Source organism: Falco cherrug, chromosome 7 (genome assembly GCF_023634085.1).
Source record: "Falco cherrug isolate bFalChe1 chromosome 7, bFalChe1.pri, whole genome shotgun sequence".
NCBI classification, from domain to species: domain Eukaryota; kingdom Metazoa; phylum Chordata; class Aves; order Falconiformes; family Falconidae; genus Falco; species Falco cherrug.
Genome location: NC_073703.1, coordinates 16,896,539 through 16,918,985, shown reverse-complemented (window position 1 = coordinate 16,918,985; position 22,447 = coordinate 16,896,539). Strand labels below are relative to the sequence as shown.

The window sequence follows — 22,447 nt, the reverse complement described above, 5'->3', positions numbered from 1 at the left end:
AGAGAAAGGGAACTGGAAGCCCTGTGTGATATTTGAAAAGATGTTCTAGGTTTTTCCTCCACTCCCACTGACCTGAGAGTAGATCTTCAGTCAGATAAATTTGGCTAATGTTTTTTTTTTAAGTTGGTGGTTCCTCTTTTAAGTTGATTATTTCAATTTAGAGCGATAAAGCAGGAATATACTTTGTTGCCTGGCTGGGTTATTCAGTGTCCTAGATATTTCTCAACCACAAAGATGTCTGATGCACCACTGGAATGTGAAAGGACCTTATTGTTTCTTTCTTAGATCAGCGCAGCCGTATATAATTGCAATTGGTACTTATGAAACTGCTGTCAGTATCTTAACAGTCTCACATGGAAGCTATTGCTGGCTCTATGAAGAAAAACTCAAATCAGAATTTTATCTTCAGAAGGAGACTCACTGATCAAACTCACAGAATTTTTAGTATTAAATCATGGCCCTCTCACTATACTACTAGCTTGAATGCTTTTTGCATTGTCCCCATGTAGAGTTTGGCAAAACCACAGTGCTTACAAAAACTGAGCCTGGGTTCTACCTACCTTAAGCACAAATGGGGGCAATCACTTGCTGGATTCTTACTCTCTATATTTTTTCTGCTGTTATACCAGTTTAAGCTGCTACCAGAGTTATTCCAGGACGAGGAGAAGGTCCTCAGTCCCACATCAGCAACCCCTTCAGGGCGCGTGCCTTTGTCTCGAACGGCTGTAAAACCAGCCAAGGCCAGGCCAGGCCAAGCCAGCAAGGAGCATAAGAAAACTGTGGGACATCAGGTGAGTTTGAAGATGCAACTCTATTAAATAACGTCTCCCTCTGCCTCCCTCTGTCTCATAGGTCTCAAGGTGTGCTGGTGCTTCTTGGGATGCTCTGTGATTTTGAGACAGGTGCAGCTGATTATGGCTTACAGTTTGGAGCAAGTATACCCTAATTACTAATACATTTTGGGCCACAGTTTCAGGGAGCTCAGTTCTTACTGTGGTGCCAAAACCAAAACTCATGTTTTTTAAAATAGAATTAACATGCTGGATGCTGTGAAGCTTCGAAAATCTTACACTGGGTCTTTTTGATCATGTGGCACATCGTCTGACTCAAATAAAAAGTGGGAGTTCAGTCAACTGGGAAACTTGGTTCCAGTTATCAATGGGCTAAACATAAAATATCCACACGTATGTGCCAGAATTAAATTAGAACTGTGCAGATCAGTATGGCTGGAGAACTCACTTCTTTGTTACTTCTCACTCCACAGAGAAATAACAGATGTTTTCTCAAGATGGTTATGTCCCCAGTCCGTGCTTTATATATGACGGACTGTCCCTCAGACAGTATGCAGCAGCCAAGGGGAACTTTTTTGGCAGATTAGTACCTGGTTTTTATTTACTTGCCAGCCTGTACCACTTTGGTAGTGAGCAGTGGCATTCTTCTTTTGCCTGGGGCTTGCACCAGGGCTGTCCACTTCTGTGTCAATAACTCTTTGTGTTACTGTAGGAGAGCCTGGAATACAAATTAGCTCTCAGAGGGCATCAGTTCTTTGTATCGAGGTCCCCTGCCAGTTCCTGAAGATGAACCAACCACAACTCTTGGGTGCTCAGAGTTTTAATAAAATCACAAAAAAATGCCTTGGCTTTGTCCACTGCCTTGGGTGGTTGTTAATTCCCTAACAAAGATGTTAGCACAGTGTCTGTGCAGTGTCATGAGCTAGTCACACTGCTAAGTGAGAATCAGGGAATTCAGAGAATGTTTGGTTTGGAGTTTCATAATTTCTCTATAACCTTCCTGAAGCAAATCATGTCAGGCTGCGGGTGGGAATGGGAATAGTTATTCATGCTACTGTACAGAATGCAAATCTGGTTGGCACGTGTTTGTGGTACAGGCTGCAAATTCCAGTCTTCTGCAATCGATGCATGAAAACCCCTGCCCAGTTATCTTTTTAATTTGAGCTTCATCTCTGATTTTGCAAACAGACTGTATCCTGGGGCTGGCAGTTTTGTTGTCAGACTGAATCTATGAGTTGAAGTGTTAGGGGTACTCCCATACTACTACTGTAAATCAACCATGTATATTAATTTATAAATTTTGAAGACAGCTAATACAAAAGTGATCTTTATCGTATTCTGTGTAGAAATAGAGGTTGGCTTAGAATCATGAGTTCAACAGAAAGAGGGAAATCCATACTAAGACTTTTAAAACATGTTTTCAATCATGTTTTTGTAGTTTTCTTTATCTATTAGGGTATTCTGTGCTTAGAAGAATATACTGCAGTACATTACGTATTTGTGGTCCTGATACTTCTTTGAAAGTCGAGCTCCTAAAACTCTCAGATACTGGCTCTTTTCAGTAGATCTGACGTGTAGCTCTGGGATCAGTGGAGCTGAAGAAACTAATACTTTTTTTTTTTCCCCTCTGTTGATTTTAAATTTGATTTAAAATTTATTTAAAATAATGTGACTATTCAATAATATGCCATGAGATTTTGTCATGAAGAGATGGATTAGACAAAGATCGGGGTACATGATACAGTCAGAAGCTGAAAATAACTCGTCTATCCCATGTTTTTGTAACTTGTCACAGCTTTGCTCCTGTAAAGACTGTCTCACTATAACGTAATTCACCCAAAGATGATACCTGAAATGAAATGAAAATCTATTACCATAACAAAAACAAGCTGGTGTTTATTACTGAAAGGATTATTGCAAATAAGAAAATATCCTTAGGTCCACTTCCTGAGGTTATGTCAAACATGACTGAGCTTATTGAGGCTATTCCCTGATGGTTTTCCGTTTTTTCTTTTTCAAAAAGTTTCGAAACTCTCTTCATCTGCTGATGGAAACCCTGAACGCTACAACTCCACACTACGTGCGCTGTATTAAGCCTAACGACTTCAAGTTTCCATTCACGTAAGGTGGTTCACGTAGGTTTGTGTAGCCTGTGCATGGCAGGGGATTGCCCAAAGCCTCGCGGACTGAGGTTCTGCTAAACCGTGCTCACACAGGGGTGGTGGGTCTCCTTTCTCTTGTTAAGAACCCACTGTGTATGTGTACATGGTACAGCAGGGGCTGTTTTGGGATGAACAGAAGGAGAAATACTTCCTGATGCATTTTTTTTCTTTTTTAATGGTAATATATGAGGAAAATTACTAGCATTTTAATTGCTGGCTGTTTTAAATGTGACTGGCAGTTTGCACTGCCTGAGTTCATTTGACATTTGCTGGAATTTGCTTTTGCAGATTCCAGTGTCATTCTTTATCTTTTTTTTTTTTTTTTTTTCATGTATGAACTCACTTAGAGCCTTTCTCAGAAGTCTGCTTAAAATCCGGGCACACAAAGGCTCCCATGGCTGTTGGGCAGGCCAGCGGGAGGCAGGACAGGATAAGCAGCTTGCAGCAGCCGACGGGCTCAGGCAGTTCCCTGGTCAGGCTGTCCTCTGTTAGCGCTGAGTTGCAGAAGCACTAGCGGGACTTGTTAACTACATCCCACCCCTGCTGCCTCTCTGTGCCACGTCTGTCCTGGGTGTGCACAGGGCCAGAGGTCCCATGTAATACAGAAGTAGCCCCACACCCACAGGCTGTTTTTATTCCTATGTAGATTTGATGAAAAGCGGGCAGTGCAGCAGCTGAGAGCTTGTGGTGTCCTGGAGACCATCCGAATCAGTGCAGCTGGCTTCCCCTCCAGGTGTGTTTGCCACTTTTTAGATTGCTTTCAGCTGCAGATCTTCTTTTTAAGAGAATTACTCATTGTTGGGACTGACACTGTCTCTGTTTTTGGGACAGGTGGACGTACCAAGAGTTCTTCAGCCGTTACCGTGTTCTGATGAAGCAGAGAGATGTCCTTAGTGACCGAAAGCAGACGTGTAAAAATGTCCTGGAGAAGCTGATTCTGGTACCAGACTTAGTGCTGAGAGCATTTGGAATCTGAAGGAGTAAAGATAGCATTGCTTACCCCTCATCGCCACGCTGTTGTAGCACTTCTACAGAGTACTGAACTGCCGATATTGGCGCAGGAACTGTAGAATTTCCCAGTGTATCACAGGAAAGGAAGACAGTGATTTTTTTTAAGTGTGGGTGGGTTGAGGGTGAGCCTTACCTTGCTTAACGGCAAGACGCATTAACCACAGCTGAAGGAAGGTATAGTTATCTGGAGGTTTTCTAATGTGGAGGTGTTTCTGTCTGTGTACGTGTTTGTGCCTTTCTCACCGCTCCTCAGCTCCTGCGCTGAAGTCAACCTTTTTCACTCCTTTCATCCTCGTGACATTGTCTCCCTGCTTAGCGCTGTGGCTGTCCCCGTGCCTCGGCAGCCTCTTGCTTTACCTTCTACATCCAGTTGCAGCCCTATTCCCAGGCTATGCCATCCACACCCCTGGTTTTGCACCTGCACTGATGGGTTTCTTGGGTTTTCTTAAGAACTGGTGAACCGCAGGCAACAGGCAGGCTCCAAAGAGACAGTGCCAGCCAGTTCTTAGTGGAAGGTGGCTAGTTGAGACCTATTCAGAAGTGTCAGGAACAGAAAAAGACCAAGGATACTGGTTTGGGTTTTTTTTAAAAAAAACTTAAAAAAATTACTGAGGATACAAAAGCAAGAACGCTTACCTTGCTGTGGTGCAATGCCAATGTTAGGACGTTTATGGAAACAAATAAATACTGTGCAGGCAGGTTGGGACTCAGCTTTTTAAATTCTGTGTCATTGGGTGGACAACGAAAATCTTTTGGTTTATATGCATGTGTCTGCATTTATAGTGTTAATGTATAGTGTTAAATGTGTCCTAAGCTGTAGCTCTTTGACTGCAGTTCCTTTTAACTTAACATCAAACAATCAACAAAATCAGTTTTATTCAGTGTACCTTTGTATATTCTCAGGTTTTCCCTCCCAGGAGTACTATAGCCTATAGTGACAGAATATTCCTCTCTTTCTGGTTTAGTTCTGAAATTTCAGATGTGTCTGAGCAGCACCAAGATGCTTTGTTCTGCCTTAGTAAATGCAGTAAATGATGTGTACATGGTTGAATCCCCAGTGGGTTGGTTTGTGCTGTGTAATACGTTTTAAGATGGACCATTCAGAGGGGTTATCTCCAATTTAAACAGGACATTGTACATGTGTGTTGCCTGTATTTGCTTTCATCCTCTTTGTCACCTCCCGTAGCCTTCCGCGTCTGTTATAATCTTCGTGGCATTCTTGTCTAAGCAAAAATCGCACAGTACTTCTTTAGGCCGTGCTTGTGGCCTTGTATTAATTTGTTAACAGAATCATACAGAGAAAATACACTCCTCCACTACTTAAATGAAGTCTAGGTGTACTTGGAAATATTATACACATAATTTTGCCTCTTTACTAACTGTGCTTTCATTTAGCCCTTAATGCCTTTTTTTAATGCACTAACATTTAATGCTGTAACTGATCCTCTTTTTACCTCTGAAAATAGGACAAGGATAAGTACCAGTTTGGTAAGACAAAAATATTTTTCCGGGCTGGTCAAGTAGCCTATCTGGAAAAAATAAGGGCAGATAAGTTGAGAGCTGCCTGTATCCGTATCCAAAAGACGATCCGAGGCTGGCTGATGCGAAAGAAGTACGTGCGTATGAGGAAGGCTGCCATCACCATTCAGAGACATGTCAGAGGGTACCAAGCACGCTGGTAAGCAATGCTCATGGGAAAACCCACACTAGCCTCAATTGAGATCCCTTTAAATAGGACATTTAAATGTGAAACATTTGTTCTCTCCTTCCTCTACTGGCTGAGAGGAAATGATTTTCCAGGGAAATGAAGGAAATTGAATATAATGAGTATGTCTGTCCTGTCTGGTTTTGACCTTCCTGAGAGGACAGTAGCACCCTGGCTGTGTGATACTTAGAACAGTACGTCATTAGTGGGAGCAGCGTACAAGTAGTACTAGGAGGTATGTTGCAGGTGAGGTAAAGCAGAACTCTCGGCTGAGTCCTTATTGCCCAGTTTCCATGTGCCCTCCCAGCTGGGTCTGTCTGTCCTGCTGGAGAAGCCATTCCTCAGCCAGGGTGCAGCTGTGAGGGGAGATACATCAGAGTCATTTGTTTGGATTGACTTCTGAGGGGTGGCCATGGATGGGTCTGAGAAAAGGGTAGGAGTATGGATGGTATTCAAAGACAAGGTGGTTATAAAGACTGTAAGGATCAACCTTTGGAAACAGGCTTATGTCAAGATGCTGTGTAATTGTCTTGCTGAGAAGACCAAACACAGGTGAATGTTTTCTACAGGTTGAGGTTAGAAGAGGAGGTCTGGAAGGTGGCATAGTGGAAATAGCTTTAAAGCTGGAGAAAAACCGATGAGAAGTTAAGCGGAGTGTATTTGCTCAGTTCTACAGCACAGTTCTCAGAGGAAGTGAAAACATTTCTCTGTAAAACCTTGCAAGGTTTCTGATAATTTGTCATTCTGTGTACTACCATAAGGTAGAATAGCAAGTAAATATGCTGTATCACTGGCAGCGTTAGGAAGAAACGGAAGTAGAAAGTCTAGCTCTTGAGAAAGAGAGTAATGTTATAGGATGTGAAAAAAAAATAGCATTCAAGCACTGGAAAACATAATTACAGGTAATCTTTTTCCTGCTTAGCTATGCCAAGTTCTTGAGGAGAACACGGGCTGCCATCACCATTCAGAAGTTCCAGCGCATGTATGTGGTCCGCAAAAGATACCAATGCATGCGAGCTGCTACTATTGCTCTTCAGGCTCTCTTAAGGGGTTACATGGCCAGGAACAAGTACCAAATGGTAAGGAGTCATGTTTTACTTCTTCACTCTAGCTTTATTACCACATACATTCAGGATGAAGCTGCTCTGTGGTATTCCCTTGGGAATCAGAACTGTTTCTGTGCGTGCTGTTACTCATAACACACAAACAAAATAACACAGCACGGATTGAGGGACTGAGGGACAGCACCTGGAAATTAAAAAGATCTGATACTGCAATCAGTGAACTTGTCATTTTAGAGATACTCACATTGTCATCTAATATGGATGTACCTAGACTTTCAGTGCAGTCAGTGGAGAGTCTGACCGATTTTCAGCATTTCTTACTTTTTCATTTGTTACATATAATGTTTAGGCACTTACAATAAATACTGAAAATGGCCTTGTGTGAATGTGCCCCCGTGAGTCCAAATCAGCATTGCTCACATCAATATACATCTGTGATGTGCTGTTCCTATTCCATCCCTAATTTCAGTGATTCTGAAATGGCTGATGGAATGTACTGACGATTAATGTTAGCAAAGAGATACCCACAGAAACAGGAGGTTAAAATTTAAGCATGGTTTTGGGTTTGTTTATTTGTTAGGGTTTTTTTAAATGTATTGATGTTGGTTTTGTTTTGGAGAGAAATTGATATAACCCTGTGCTAGTGATATTGATAATATTTTCCTAATCACGCTTGGCTGAAAAATAAAAATTCAATTGAGAAGTTAGAATTTGTTCTTCAGTGTTTACAGGGCTGGAAACAGAATTATGATTCAGATGGTTAAATTACAAAATGCCAGCATGTTTCATGGCACTTTTGTCTACATGAATTGTTTTAACTAGGCTCAAAAGTCAGTCTGTGTTTTGCTGAAAAGTTAGCCAAAAGAGTTCTGTTTTTTTCCCAAGCAGGTAAACATTGAGGGCTTATAACCAAAAGCCAACTAATGCTTATGTTCTATGTGTTTCTCTCTTATATTTGAGGTTTCTGTGTATTTTTCATTTCTGTTAAAGTTGCCTACGCAGTCACATGTGAATGTGTCTAAATTACAGCATTCTAACATACACCAACCAGCAAGTTTGAAAACAAGTAATCCCTGATAAGAATTTCTAAGGAGTAAGATCCCCGTGCTTGACTTGGTTGTTCTTTTGAGCGGGTATCTGCTTGCCTTTTTATTGGAATTCTTACCATTTTCATTATTACAAACCGTATTTTACGCTGTGAGGTTATATAAGGTACAATCTGACAGATATGACAAAGTGAGACGTGGGTCACAGCAATCCGTGGGCTAAAAGCCACCCTTAGGAAGACGGGAGACGATCCTGTATGCCTGAAGTGAAACACGCCCCATCTGTCCTGTAGCACGGAGTTTTATAAACCTGTTATATTGCCTCTTAATTGAGATGGCAGATTTCTGGAGGGGTCCCCGGCAGGGGTGGTCGGACTTGCCTGTCAGGGAGTATCCCCCCTCGAGCAGTGAGTTGTTCACCACGGTAAACCACCGCGTTCTGAGAAGTGCATCTGCGGTGTCCTCCTGAGGTGGGGTTTTGTTGAAGCTGGGATACGGGGCTGGCCAGGAGGAGAAGCACAGGCTGTGCCTGCCGTGGCAAGGTAAACGCTGCTGTTCCCAACTTCATGATGGCTGCAAATGAGTGAAACCGAAGGGTTGCCCCGTGCGGCACACCTGGGCTGAGCCGTGAGGTTGGACTACACGGTACAGGTGTTGTTCGTTAGGATTGTGAAAGGTACCTGTTGTTGTTGTTGTTAGAAGAGAGGGCATGTGTTGCAGTCACATGACTAATACAAGGAATTTAAAATGGTTGAATCATCTATTTCACACATCCTGGGGAAAGCTTCTGACCAAGACATTGCGATGTGCTTCTCAGCTTCACAAGGAGTTTAGTTCCTCCACAGCTTTTACATAAGCTTTCCTGGGAAATACCTGGTAAATTAAGTAATTTTTCTGATCCTCTCACCTTACACTGGAGCGGTGTGTTTCCTCACTGGATGGCATGGGTGTAAGAATTCACTGGCAGATGAGCACCGTCCCTGCACGATGGAGGTATTTTATGGGACTTGAGGGAGCTTTCAAACGTGAGAGGAAAGTGTTGTTGAAAGCTGGTTGGGTTTGGGCTGTTCAGGCACCCGTGTGTAACCCAAGGGCCTGTTCCGGGAAATGTGTAAGGAGGAGGCAGGAATGCTGACTGTGTGACACGCACTCAGAAGGACTTTGGCTTTTGATCTCACTGTACTTTTGAGAGAGCGATTTCCTTACCTGGCTGTGCTGTTTAACCAATTGCTGGTATTTCAAGTCTCATTTTTTCTTCAGAAATAAATACCAAGTGAGGAAGTTTGTGTATCTTATAATCTTGCCGCTTTGCCAGTGAACCTTTTAAACTCACTGATCTGGAAATGTGTAACACTTGTAACACATTTCAATTCATTTGCTGAGAAGTAGAAAATAATAAAATTATTGTTACCCTACCAGTTTGTCTTACTAGCTTTGTGGTAAATCAGTGTAAGAATGTGAACTGCATATGATCTTTAAGCTATCAAATCCAGGAAGTAACATAAAATCTTAAATTGGTTTTTTAGGGTAAACTGTTTGATTTACAGAAGCTTTTAAGTGAACTGTCAAGTTCCCTGAGTCCTGGAAGCCTCGTGGGTTTGGGCAGGCTCTCCGAGCCTAGCTGTGGTCTGCTGGAATTCAGGTGCTCCAGACTTGGAGCATCTCAGATTGAATCAGTGGGTCAAGGACCCAAAAACAAGTAGCAGACTCTTCTTAGTGGAAGTCTCTGGCTAACACACTGATGAAGGTTGCTGGCATTCTTCACCTTTATTCTTAAAAATTATTACTTTTTTTTTTTTTTTTTTAACACCTCAAAGCTATGGCTGAAAATTGTGCCATGAAATGAGTTGGAATTATTACGATATAAAATTTCTGATTAGAATAAATGGAGATTTTTCCATGCTGGCAAGTCTAAGATATGTCAAAAAAGAAAAAGAAGAAAAAAAAAAAAGAAGGAAAACTGACTGGAATTTGTAGTTTGGTGAGCTAGACTACAGCTGCAGGTTTTAACAGTTATTACAATTTACTCTGGGTTCTAGTGTGTACTAGCTGCATTTCATGTCAGGCGTAGTAATTTTAAAGTCTGTGTTGGTGAATCCTGTGCAGCATGTCAATGATGTCTAAAGATGAAGTAAAAAAAAAAGATTGTATTTGTAATCTTGCCAACAGGTACAGTATGTTTTTGTAATTAACGTGGATCTGACATCAACACAAAGGCATGCCTGCTTCTTCAGTGTGCCTCCACTTCTTTCTTTCCATGTTTTTCTTTCTGTCTCCTTTTCATTTTATTCCGTCATCTTCCTTATTCCTGTCTTCTTTTCCTCTTCTTTTTTGTTTAAATTAATTCCATTTTTTTTTTTTGTTACTCTTTGCCAGAAGTTTCTCTTTTCATGCTAAGGACTCTGTACATCATTTCTACACTTCTCATTATGGAGTCTGTTTAACTGAGCAGGTGTACTTTGCAAATCTAATACCCCTTTTGGTGTTTTTACTTAACTCTAGATGCTTCGGGAGCACAAGTCTATTATTATTCAGAAACATGTCAGAGGCTGGCTGGCTCGAGTGCACTACCGTCGGACCCTGAAGGCAATTGTTTACCTGCAATGCTGTTACCGGCGCATGATGGCCAAGAGGGAGTTAAAGAAACTGAAGATAGAGGCCCGGTCTGTAGAACGCTACAAGAAGCTTCACATTGGCTTGGAGAACAAGATCATGCAGCTGCAGCGAAAAATTGATGAGCAGGTAGAAGCCCCCTGGCCTCAGGGAAAATGTTTAGAAATCTTGTATTACCTTTCTCAGTAGCACTGTGGGCATTCACAGAAGAACGCACTGAATTTTCATTGTAATGTATCCGTTCTCCTTTCTGCTCAAGAACATTGATACAAGAGAAAGGGAGGTCACAGTAGAACTGGAACAGTAAAGCATCCATTTGTGTCTCTCAGCAGCACTGAGAGAAAACATCTACTCCCTTAATGTCACTATTTCATTTGAAGCACATGAGTTGCTCTGTTTAAGGGGAAGGTGCCAAACACTCCATGAACAAAAGCTATGAAATATTCATGAGCTTTCCATTGAGGTGATCATGTTTGGTGCATGTGGGCTCCCCGTCTGATTTTAGTTTGGAATGTTAATGTGCAGGCTTAGAGACTGGACTGTTCTGTCACCTTGTTAAGCGGTGCTGCGAAAACAGAGTGAAACTTTTTGAAATGGGGAAGCTGCTCTTTTGCTCCTATATTTGGGTATATTCTGTAGGGAACTAGAAGGCTCCCTTAAACTAGAACTTCTCCAACAGCTGCCATGTCTGTGTTGTGTTTTGCAAAGAACAAAGAGTACAAATCTCTACTGGAGAAGCTGAGCAACCTGGAGGTCACGTACAGTACGGAGACAGAGAAGCTGCGGAGTGACGTGGAAAGGCTTCGGATGAGTGAGGAGGAGGCCAAAAACGCGACCAACCGTGTCCTCAGCCTTCAGGAGGAGATTGCCAAGCTCCGGAAGGAGCTGCACCAAACTCAGTCTGAGAAGAAAACCATTGAGGAATGGGCAGACAAATACAAACATGAAACCGAGCAGGCGAGTATGCAGCCTCAGGTGCATGAGAAGATTTATAGAGGTCTGATGTCCACTCAGGTTTTACTCAGGCTTAATTGCTTCAGTTGTGTGGCAGATATTTTTACAGTATTTTTCAGCAATGTTATACCTTTATGTTTTTCTAAATAGGCTTGATAACTAAATAAGTACAGCTGTGAAGGTAGAAGAATGTACTAGATCTATATATTGTATGTAAATACATGTATTCAATCTACTCAGATTTTGATATTGAAAGTATCTGCAAATCGAAACACTTAGGCTTCCTCAATTAGTCAGAAGAAGCACATTCATAAAAAGCAATCATTTTACTTTCCTAGAGACTGTAATCACATAGATATCAGAGATCTGTCCCATACACAGTATTCAACAGTACCTGCTTATCCTACTAATTTAAACAATTAGCCTATTAAACACATGTATGCATGCACTGTCTAGTTCAGCAGGTTTTGACTAACCCCTTATCTCTGCTTTAACCACAAACATATCAAACAGGTTGTTTCCTGACAAGATTACTTGCTGATAACGGTGCAAGTTTCACATATTGGAAGAGCCATTCCATCATTATGTGATGCTGCAGGGATACATTTCAAGACCAGATAAACATAAGGAAAACTATTAATTGATTAAGCAAAGTGAATGCTTTAGTATTCATAAATAGTAACCACAGAGACAAATGAGTAACCGCAAACCTGGGCACGGTTAAAGTGGCACAACTTCTGGGCAGAAGCAAGGTGATAGATTATGGTGTTACCCAATACAATGGAATACACAGCACTACTGCCAAATTTGTTCCTATTTTAGGAATATTTCTATTTTAAGGTGTAAATTACATCTTTGGGACTTTACTGAAAAATGTTATGGCACAGTGGAGTGATTCAAGGCAGTTCTGGCATCTGATTAGAAGTGGAGTGCAGAACATCCTGGGAAATTTGCAGTGGGACGTATTTAGGGAACGTAATTTGGGAAATGAAGGTGTCATTACTTAGTTTACTGATTTCATTCTCTGAATAAAAGTTTAAGTATTTAAACTCTTACAAGGATGTTGTTGCTGTTAGAGCTACTGATGAAAGATGAACTGCATTCTGAGTCAAATGTTTTATGACCTCTGTAGCTGGTATCGGAGCTGAAAGAGCAGAACACGTTACTGAAAACAGAAAAGGAGGAGCTGAACCGCCGCATCCATGACCAGGCGAGGGAAATAACAGGTTGGCTCTGTTCTTTTCGCTCAGGTTTTCTACTTCATGTTACCTTGCAAAGCAACATTCTACTGTATAGATTTACCTTAGTTTGCATTCCTTTTTATTTTAGTAGTTTCTTTTCTTTGTTTTAAGAACTCACGTGCATCAGATTTATTTACTATTTGAGTTTCCACGAAATCCTAGGGGGTTGGGATCTTTTTGGTAAGGGTGACTGTTACAAAGCCTTTTACTTTTAGAAAGAAGGCTCTGATATTCAATACAGTTAATCTACCGCAGCTCTTCTGGCTGCTGTGACTATGTAGACGGCAGCCAGAAGAGCATGACTCTAGATACGAAGGCTGTAGTGGAGGCAGCTGCGATGAGGGGGGTCAGTGTGCTTGAGGTGTAAAGTGTCTCATGTTTTCCTTTTTACATAATGCCGCACTGGGCTAGTACCCCTTCCTCCTGCCTCCTGGAATTACTAAGGCAAGGTATTAGCAGAACAGCTAACTTGACTGAGTGAACCCTTCTGTGGTTCCTACAAGAAATGCTTTGGTCCTTCATATATTTGACTTTAATGTTTGCCTACAGAAGCACAAATACCACGCACCAGCTTCAAACAGCAGACTCTTTCACTGTCTGTGTTCCTGGTGCAGACACGTGCCTGTACCTCCAGGATGGATGCACTGCACGGTAGGTAGAACTGGAGTTCTCACTTTGGATTCTTGTTCTCTGTGGCAGAGACGATGGAAAAGAAGCTAGTGGAGGAAACAAAACAGCTCGAGCTAGATCTGAATGATGAACGGTTACGGTACCAGAACCTGCTGAATGAGTTCAGCCGTTTAGAGGAGCGATATGATGATCTCAAGGATGAAATGAACTTAATGGTGGTAAGTGGCTAAACATAGGAGAAATATGCACAAAAAAAACTGGTCACAAATGTGTTTAGGCAGAATCTAGTGGTATAAGTTAGTAACTGATTCTGCTGTCAGCTGTATGGTGGTGGCTTGTACCTGAAAAGAATTTGTCCTTCTAAATATTGATCAATTAGATTAGCTCAGCCAAAACAAATACATTTAAAATTTGTTGATTTATTGTATTGTATTGTATTTTATTTTAATTTTCACTTTTGTGAAGAAGGCTAAATTACTGCTCTGACTTCCCTAGTGGTATTGCACATGCTCTCTGCCCTTAATTTTGCCCTGAAGTTATCCACGTGTGCTGGGATTGTTTGTACCACTTTCATCCAGCGTTCAGTTTTAAGTAGTTCTAGGAATACTTTGTGTGACAGGAAGAAAAAGTATTCCTCAGTGCAGCATCTGGGAAGTTAGAGAATTACTGCCTGTGCTTCCTGTAAACTGAGCTTTTCTTTCCCATAGAATGCTGTATTGTTGCTTGATTCTGCTTTGTGCAGCAATACTCGATGGTATAGGATCTGACCTGTCTCCAAAGATTTGATTGTGAACTCATAGACTTTAGGTGGCATGAGAAACCAGAGTCAAAAATCTTTTCTTATAGATTTTGAGAGCTGTGAAATAACACCAAATGTTACAAGCTAAATTACAGGTTGTGAAGAGACAGTCACAGGGAAAACCATATAGCGGTATTGATTTGTTTCATTTGCACTTCAGAACATCCCCAAGCCTGGACACAAAAGAACGGATTCAACTCACAGTAGCAATGAGTCTGAATATACTTTTAGCTCTGAGATCACAGAAGCAGAAGACTTACCAGTAAGGATGGAGGTAATGTCAAAAAAAACCCCAACAACTTTTCATTGATCAGTGGTTGAACTCATTCCTATCTCTTTTTCTACTATGTGCTTGTGAATGCTATATCCTTACATTGAGATATCTGATGCTTTAATCCAGCTTTTCCCATTTCCTTTTTGAAAATAGTTCATTCTCTAGTTAGTTGTGGTCCTGTGTAACAAGACTTTGTGAAAGTATGCTTTGAATTCTTCTGCATTACAGTAAACATAGACCAGACACTTGGCCATCCAATTGATTTGCATCTGCAAACCATTTGCTTGCCAGTGTTTATAAGCCAAATCACTTTTTCAGCACAATGTAGGAATCCAGAAAACCAGTGAGACTTCCTGAGGAGTCTGTGCGCTGTATATTCAAGGGTTAAAAGTGGAAAGGTGGCTAGCCACATTCTTAGTAGCTACATGGAATGATAATGCATTGGGGGTGAGAACTTCATGTTGATTCATTTTTCCTCTATTTCATAGAGACTAATACAACTCCAAGAATGTACTGTCCCTTTGCATATGCAGTGATACAGATCCCAGGATATTTAAAAATTTTCAAAATGGTGACTCTTGATTCAGCTGATGGATAATAATCATGAATAATGTGTTCTGCTACTCCAAGCCATTCTTAGTATTTTCCAAAGTAACTCCCCCTTTTGGCTCCTCCCAAAGAAGCGGGAGTGCTGACACAGCAGAGAGCTGTCAGGGCAGTGGTCTGACTGTTCTTGGCAGTTTGCAGATGCAAAACTTTTTCCGTGCATCCTAGAGATCTTCTTAACTGTGAGCCATCACACAGTGCTCTCCATTTGCGCTCTGTCTCAGTTAGTTATCTCTACAGTTGCTTTTTTCAGGCTGTCATTACTGTTTCTGAAAGCCTGCCCAGAAAATTATTTTCTGCTATGGATGCAAATACCCTGACACATTGATGCTGACACATATTCTGTGTAGATTCTTCCATAATTTGTCTTCCCTCTTACATTTTCCACCTTGCATAATTGTTTCAGAAAGATGTTCCTACCTTCATGGATAATCAGGAAAAGGACAGTGCAAATACATGTGATTGGTTTTCACACCCAAGCCAAATGTCATCTTTTCGTTTGGCTAACAGACTTACTGACTTGCTGTTCTAGAGCCAGGTTTGGTTTTTAGGATATAGATGAAAAAAATGAACTCATACGAGAATGTGAATAAATGCAGCACTGGGAAGATGAAATCTGTATTTGTTTAACCCCTTAAGATTTCAAACTCCAGTTTGACTCTAGGCTAACGATACAGATTAACGATACAAACCCACACTAAAACCTAGGGTGCATCTCAATGTGAACCAGTAAAGCCTGAAAACTCAAAGTCTGCTTTCTTTTTCCTGTGCTGTTGGTGTGCTTTATGACTCTTCCCCTCAACAATAAAAGGAGCTGAAGTGGAAATGGCTGTGCTTGCTTGGCTGCTACAGTCATTAATATTAATTTTGTAGTTCCTTTTCTAGACTTCAGAATTTTATGGTGCACTTTATAATAAAGGCTTTGACCTTCTCGCTTCATAAAGTACAAAATGGCTGATGGACCATTTCAGTGTACTTTCAGATCATGAATGCTGGTCCTTGCCCAGAAAATAGTGACAAAGCTAGTGGATTAGGCTGAGAACAGGCTGTATAATTAGCATCATAAAAGAAAAAAGACAAAAAATATATCTTCTGGTACCTATTTTTTATGTCACATCCCACTAAATTAACCTGTAAATCTACAATCAGCAGAGAGATTTCTCTGTAGCTAAAGAACTTACTGTAGAAATAATTTAGAAGTAATAAAAAAGCGGCTCTATTTACAGTTGTTTCCAGGTGAGTCTAACCACAGACTTTTTTTTCTCCTTTCCCCCTCCAAACAAATAAGAATAAAAGGTACGCTTAATTATAGACCTCCTGTCTGCTAGGTAGTCTCTAGTGCTTTCTTTTGCTAGGCTTTAGGCTTAGATATGTTTTATACTAGTACATCCTATTTTAAAATAGTGTTTGACAGCTGATGAAATATTTTAGATACCAATAGTCAATTCTCAGAGTCAAGTACCATTTCTGTGTTCCTTCTTTCCCCAGTCTGTTCCTCCATCTTTACTTACTGTAGTGCTTCCTTGTGATGTGGAAGGGGAATACTTCTTGACTTCCTTCTGTTCTTTCTAAAGCAGGAACCGAGTGAGAAAAAGGCACCATTGGATATGTCTCTGTTCCTCAAGCTGCAGAAACGGGTTACAGAGCTGGAGCAAGAAAAGCAATCCCTGCAGGATGAACTGGACAGAAAGGAAGAACAAGCTCTCCGTGCTAAAGCTAAGGTGGACTCCTTCTAGCTGATCAAATGCTGATGCCAGGGTATCCCTTCTTGTGAAGTAGTAGCTGTGTGAAAGCTGACTGGCTCTTACTAAAGCCTTATCTTCTGCTAGTACTTGATTCATTTAACCACACGTTTTATGTCTGCTGCTTAGTATAGGGACTGGGTATATATATTAGTTTTCCAAGGTCTGTTAAATCTTCTGATGGAAGTTAACAGGAACAAAAAGTGCTTGGGACTTTGCGGAAAAAAAAAACAACAAAGGCTGTTTTTATTAAGGAATAGCAATGTAGAAATCTACTTATATGATGGAGAGAATGAGTAATTGTTCATTTTAGGCAGAATAAGAAATGTTTCAACCGGGCTGCAGAGCCAGAGCACTGGGATTAGACATATTTAGCGTATTTTATGTGAAAATCTTCTCTGATTTGGTCCATTAAGTACTTACAAATATATGAAACCAGTTTGGCAATTGTTTCTTACTACTCTTCCACCAGTTAATTTCTTGAGCATACTGGGATTCATCCTGCTCTGTTGCATTACCAGTGACAGTAGTGTGATTTGTATATGATTTTATTTATATTATCCAATTATGTCTCACAAAATCAAAAGTAAATTAAAAGAGACAATGCCAGTATTCAAACTAAAGCACACAGCAGTACCAGAATTAGTGTTTTCCAGTTTTATAGTTCCCTTTCCTTTTTCTGCTTCAACTAAATTCAAGAATAGAAAGGATTGGATTTTTATTTTTCACACTTGTCTGTATTCTTACACAGGAGGAAGAAAGGCCTCCAATAAGAGGTGCAGAGTTGGAGTATGAATCGCTCAAGGTAATTCTAAAACTGAGGTTTCTTTTATTTTCTAGTGAGACTATTGCCACCAATTGTAGGTGCTGGCATAGAAAATTACATCAGTCCTCCTGTTTCAGAATATTAGCTGGACAAACAAGAACAAAAATTCCCCAGCAATCATTTTATTGTAGGATTGCCCTTTTTGAGGTGTAGAACGTCTGACTGGGGCTGCAGAACAAAAAGATCCCCTAAAACAGGGGGAATTCTCTGTTGTAACACTTAGTACAGCTTGCAAGTTAATTTGAGAAAAAATAAAGTGATAAATGTAGCCCTCTTTTCCAAACGCATTATTTAAATTAATGTGTACCTTAGACCACTAAAACTAAAAGTATTTCCTAATACCACTGAATGATGCAGAATGTTCTCAGCCTACTGACCATTGTTTGTTGTGAACTTTTATTTTTTTTGTACAGGGAAGAATAAAGGAAAAAAAGATTGATAATTTTTTTCCCATCAAATCTATATGATTTATGTATATGTGTTCTGATTTTGCACTTCAGAGAAAAGGTTAGCCTTGTTAGTGAAATCCTCCCAGGCATTATTCACTGTAGTCAAAAGGCCAGGGATACAGGAGAGATTGATTGATTTGTTGCAGTTACTCATCGTTTTTATCATTTCTAGCCGTAGTTTTGTACCTGTGGTTTACAGGCGTGTTGGAATGCTGCTGGGTGACAGAACTGTCCCTATTTCTTGCAGCGTCAAGAACTTGAATCTGAGAATAAAAAACTGAAGAATGAGTTGAACGAGCTGCAGAAGGCTCTCACAGAAACGCGATCTCCAGAGGTAACTGCTCCTGGTGCCCCTGCATATAGAGTCCTCCTGGACCAGCTGACTTCAGTAAGTGAAGAGCTTGAAGTACGCAAGGAAGAAGTCCTCATCCTGAGGTCTCAGCTTGTGAGCCAGAAAGAGGCTATTCAGCCCAAGGTAAATAATAGTCAGCAGATGCACTGTGTAGTAAAGTGACATTGCATCACTGACATGCTTTATTTAATTGAAGAGTGTGCTTGAAAAGGCAGAAAAAAATGGTATAGGTTTGAAAGCCTTTCTAAGTGTAATCCATTGAGCCATTATTACTGCACAAATTACAGCAGTCCAAATTGGGAGATTGGCTTAATAAACTGGGTTTGGGTTTGTGTACCAGCATTCATGTGAAGATACCATATTGATTGCACCAGGCTGGCAGATACCAGTGGTCGTGCCAGGATCTCTCCAGGCTCCTTTAACAATGCAGAAATAATTCTCATTTGGAGCAGTATCGTTTCTCTAGTGAGTGTGGTGTTTGACTGGAAAATTTACAGTAGTTCTCAGGAATTCTTTTTAATTAATAGTTCAGTGGGAGGTACAAGGGATAATTTCTTCTAAATCTACGCAGGGTCATAGATGATTGCAAATCAATAACTTTTCATAAAGATGACCTATGAAGATATGTCAATCCCCTATTATTGCTTGGTAGGTACTATGTGTTTGTGTTGAGAAGAGTAGATAGCAAGCACTATCTTCTAAAAAGCTCTAACTCTGGTCAGATATTTAGGGAAGCAATAGCTTTGAAACTGAGAGTCATGCAACCTGAAAAGGTATCACATAAATCCAGGAACTAGTTATTTCCACTGAACTGAGCTACCTACTGTTCCATAACCGCAGCAAGGAATGAACAGATACGTCATCTTCCCTTTCCTCCTGCAAGTTATGTTTAGATTTGTCCTAAATAAATTGAAAATCTGTGATGCATGAAGGTATACATATCTTGTTTTAAATAATTAATTATAAAGAAAACAAAACTTGTTTTTCTGTAATATTTAGAACATTGTAGAGAAATACTTGAGCAGTAAATCCTTGAATTACTTATTCTCAGCAATGGTGGATATAAGTGTGTTGTTTTTACAGCAGTTATGAGCATGAGGGAAATACGACCTGTGGGATGGCTAACGGCCAGTTTGCATATTGCTTCTGCTTGTTAGGTTGAACAGCTGCAGCACAAATGGATATTTTTTTTAAAATGATTTGTTTTTCTTCTTTCTTGCCTACCAATTTGATTGCCAGGAGGATAAGGTACACATTTTCCTTTACAGTTTATAAACTTGAATTCTTAAATGCTAAAAAACCCCAACCTCAACAATACTTGAGCTTTCATTTCCCTGCTTGTCATAAGTAACCAACATGTATTTGAAGTTGTTCTTGCACTTAACTGCTGTTATTGAAAAACCTTTCTCATTATTCTGTGTCCCCTGCGTCCCCATCTCCTTGCTCCACACAAAGGAACTTGTTACTTCAAAAGAAGCAGATGTAACAGTTTTGAACTGTTGGTTTATGGTAACCTGAACATCAAGGAAAGATTCAGGAATTGGTCTAGTCAGCTTGATCAATGTATCTTGCTGAGTGTGTTTGGAGAGCAGCACTGTGATTCAGTAATCATCTCTTAACTTGCAAAATCCATACATTTCACATTAAAAAAAAAAAAAAAGTCTGTGGTAATGAGAACTACCTTACTTTATAGTGTTTGCTGTGCTCAGCGTGCAACAAACGTTGAGGACCCACATTGTGATCTGTAGATACTAGATAGGAATTGCTGAATATTTGAATAGAAAATGTAGTCGAACACATAGTATTTAGAAGTATGAGAAACTGAACTGACTCTAAACAAAAGCTCTTAATTCAAATATTACAATGACAGCAGGTAGATAACAGTGATTGGCATTTCTTTCCATCAGCCCAAAAATAATGTGTTCAGACTGCTAAAGCTTGATAGATTGGCAGGTGAGATACAGCAGTTTTACTGTGTAGTAAAGTAATAGTAGAGAAATGATGATGATCTCATAAGGATGTTGGAAATAATTCTTCAAGGAGCTTATATATTTTATTGGTTTTCATATTAGATGACATGAATCATACTAAGCATAGAGACCTAGGCTCCAAAAGCGATGTCCACAAAGTTGTTATTGTAAATACTTCACAAAATTTTACTTGGGCAAGTAGCACTTCATTGTTTTAAAAGTCAAAAAGAGAAGTCAGGATTCCATCTCTTATGTTCATTAGAGTCATGTGGTTCCACTGTAATTAAGTGATGACTCAGATCAGACTGGCTGAGGTGACTGTAAACATCTCTTAAGTATTTCAAATTTTGCTGAAGAAGAAACAAAAGTGCCATAGTAAACACTCAAAACTGAAGCAACGTGGTATTGTGATGGTATCGCATGTAAAACATCTCGAGCACTTAGAAACTATTTCCTACTTTGCCAGAGTAATTCAAATATATGAAGTGAGGAAGAGACCTTATCTATGAGATTTGAAAGACTACATGTAATGCTGTGTTCAAGAAATATTAATAGTATTAAGCGTGCAAAATTATGCTTCTCCAGTTTCAGTATTAGCAGCTGTTCCTGGTAGTTTGAAATAAAATGCAAATTGATCATTTCATAAAATCTATTTTTTTCCTTTTACATGATGAACAAATGAAAAGGGGTTGACACAGGTACCAGTTTATTAGACTGATATTTGACCAGGTTGCATGCATTCATTTTAAAAGGTACACCAAATGGACATAAAAATTATTAACCAACCTCCTGCTCAGGTATCCGTGCTAATTTTAATGTGGGTACTCAAGGATTAGTGTTCTGTGTGGGTAAAGGGACAAAACCGTGGATTCGAAGAACAATTACATTGTTAAATTTACCCTGGAAATCATAATTCTTTTTCCAGAATACCATGACAGATTCTACAATCCTCTTGGAGGACGTACAAAAGATGAAAGACAAAGGAGAAATAGCACAGGCGTATATTGGACTGAAGGAGACAAACAGGTACAATTTCTCTTTCTTTGATTTATGATCCATTGGGGTCTGCTGTGGCACACTGCATATATAGTATTCAGTAAGCTCCATCCATGTAAGTCTGGATACCTAGAGAACACTTATGGTTGGAGTTATAATTTAATTTGATTAGTAAAATTGCTGTGTGCAATATTTGAAAGGATTAGAAAACAATGGGGAAATGCAAAGTCAAGCTTCCTGTTTTTACATCTTCTTAGCCTTTAATTGCTACCTTGCTCAGACTGGGCAGCATTCCCCATGCTGGTTTGTTACCTTTTGTCCAGTAGTGGTCACAATAGTCTGTTGCAATACATTTGTTGTAACAGCATGAAATGCTGTAACCAGTTGGGCTAACACCGAGAACTGAATTTCATCCTTAAGAAGAAGTACTCGTAAACAAGAGAAGTAATTTGCTAACTTGTTTTAAAGCATTTTTTTTTCTCTTTAGTAACTGTAATTTAGTGTGTAATGTTCTTAACATGTCATCTCATCACCATCACATATCTCTCTTGTATTTTTTTAAACACTTTTCTTGAAAGGCAATCTCCCCAGGACTATCATATGCTGAATGAGGACGGAGAACTTTGGCTGGTTTATGAAGGGTTAAAACAAGCCAACAGGTTACCAGACTTCTCAGAATGTTTTTTTTTTCTTCATTTGCATCTTCTTTTCTAGCTAACTGTACCCCTTGCTATGGGTTTGCTTTAGCTACAGTATTTCTATTGCTTTAACAGAAAAAAATTAATCACAAATATTATACAAATTGAAGTTTCCTCAAACTTAGTCCCCAAACCTTTTGACTTGTGAAGTTTTATCATTTAAAAAGTTAAGATGGCGCAACAATTCAAACATAATTAATAAGGATACTTGCACAAAACTAGACTAGAATACCAGAAGCTCCACAACTGGAAAAGATTTGTAGCCGTGTATTACTTGTCTGCCTTTACACTGAGTATCAAAATTAATGTCCCTTACAGTTTTTCAGCCTAAAGCACCACAATCATTTTAGTAACTATAAAACTATTGTTTTCTTCTATTCTTCTCCCACTTCTCTCCGTGCCAGATTGAGAATGTAAGACACCAAATAACCAACATACAAAAGTAATCTTTAGTTCATCGTGGCACTGCTCAAGCCGCAGCGCAATCACTGCAGCCTGTGCACAAACTGCATGCTGGC

The 22,447-nt window shown here is 39.9% G+C and overlaps 1 protein-coding gene across 9 annotated transcripts in view; it reads left to right on the top strand.

Annotated features, from left to right (window-relative positions):
• The window catches only part of MYO5A (myosin VA), a 103,291-nt gene that overhangs the window by 63,440 nt on the left and 17,404 nt on the right, over positions 1–22,447 (top strand). For 3 of the 9 annotated variants that reach the window (XM_055715824.1, XM_055715822.1, XM_055715831.1), the window contains 16 exons: positions 630–791; positions 2,815–2,912; positions 3,600–3,686; positions 3,785–3,893; positions 5,431–5,642; positions 6,592–6,748; positions 10,282–10,521; positions 11,101–11,349; positions 12,479–12,572; positions 13,287–13,435; positions 14,177–14,290; positions 16,471–16,617; positions 17,390–17,443; positions 18,161–18,388; positions 21,161–21,261; positions 21,810–21,890. In XM_055715824.1, coding sequence (XP_055571799.1) covers positions 630–791; positions 2,815–2,912; positions 3,600–3,686; positions 3,785–3,893; positions 5,431–5,642; positions 6,592–6,748; positions 10,282–10,521; positions 11,101–11,349; positions 12,479–12,572; positions 13,287–13,435; positions 14,177–14,290; positions 16,471–16,617; positions 17,390–17,443; positions 18,161–18,388; positions 21,161–21,261; positions 21,810–21,890 — 2,282 coding nt within the window. The remainder of the gene's footprint in view (positions 1–629; positions 792–2,814; positions 2,913–3,599; positions 3,687–3,784; positions 3,894–5,430; positions 5,643–6,591; positions 6,749–10,281; positions 10,522–11,100; positions 11,350–12,478; positions 12,573–13,286; positions 13,436–14,176; positions 14,291–16,470; positions 16,618–17,389; positions 17,444–18,160; positions 18,389–21,160; positions 21,262–21,809; positions 21,891–22,447) is intronic. The other 6 variants (XM_055715825.1, XM_055715823.1, XM_055715830.1 and 3 more) reach the window with 3 other exon arrangements.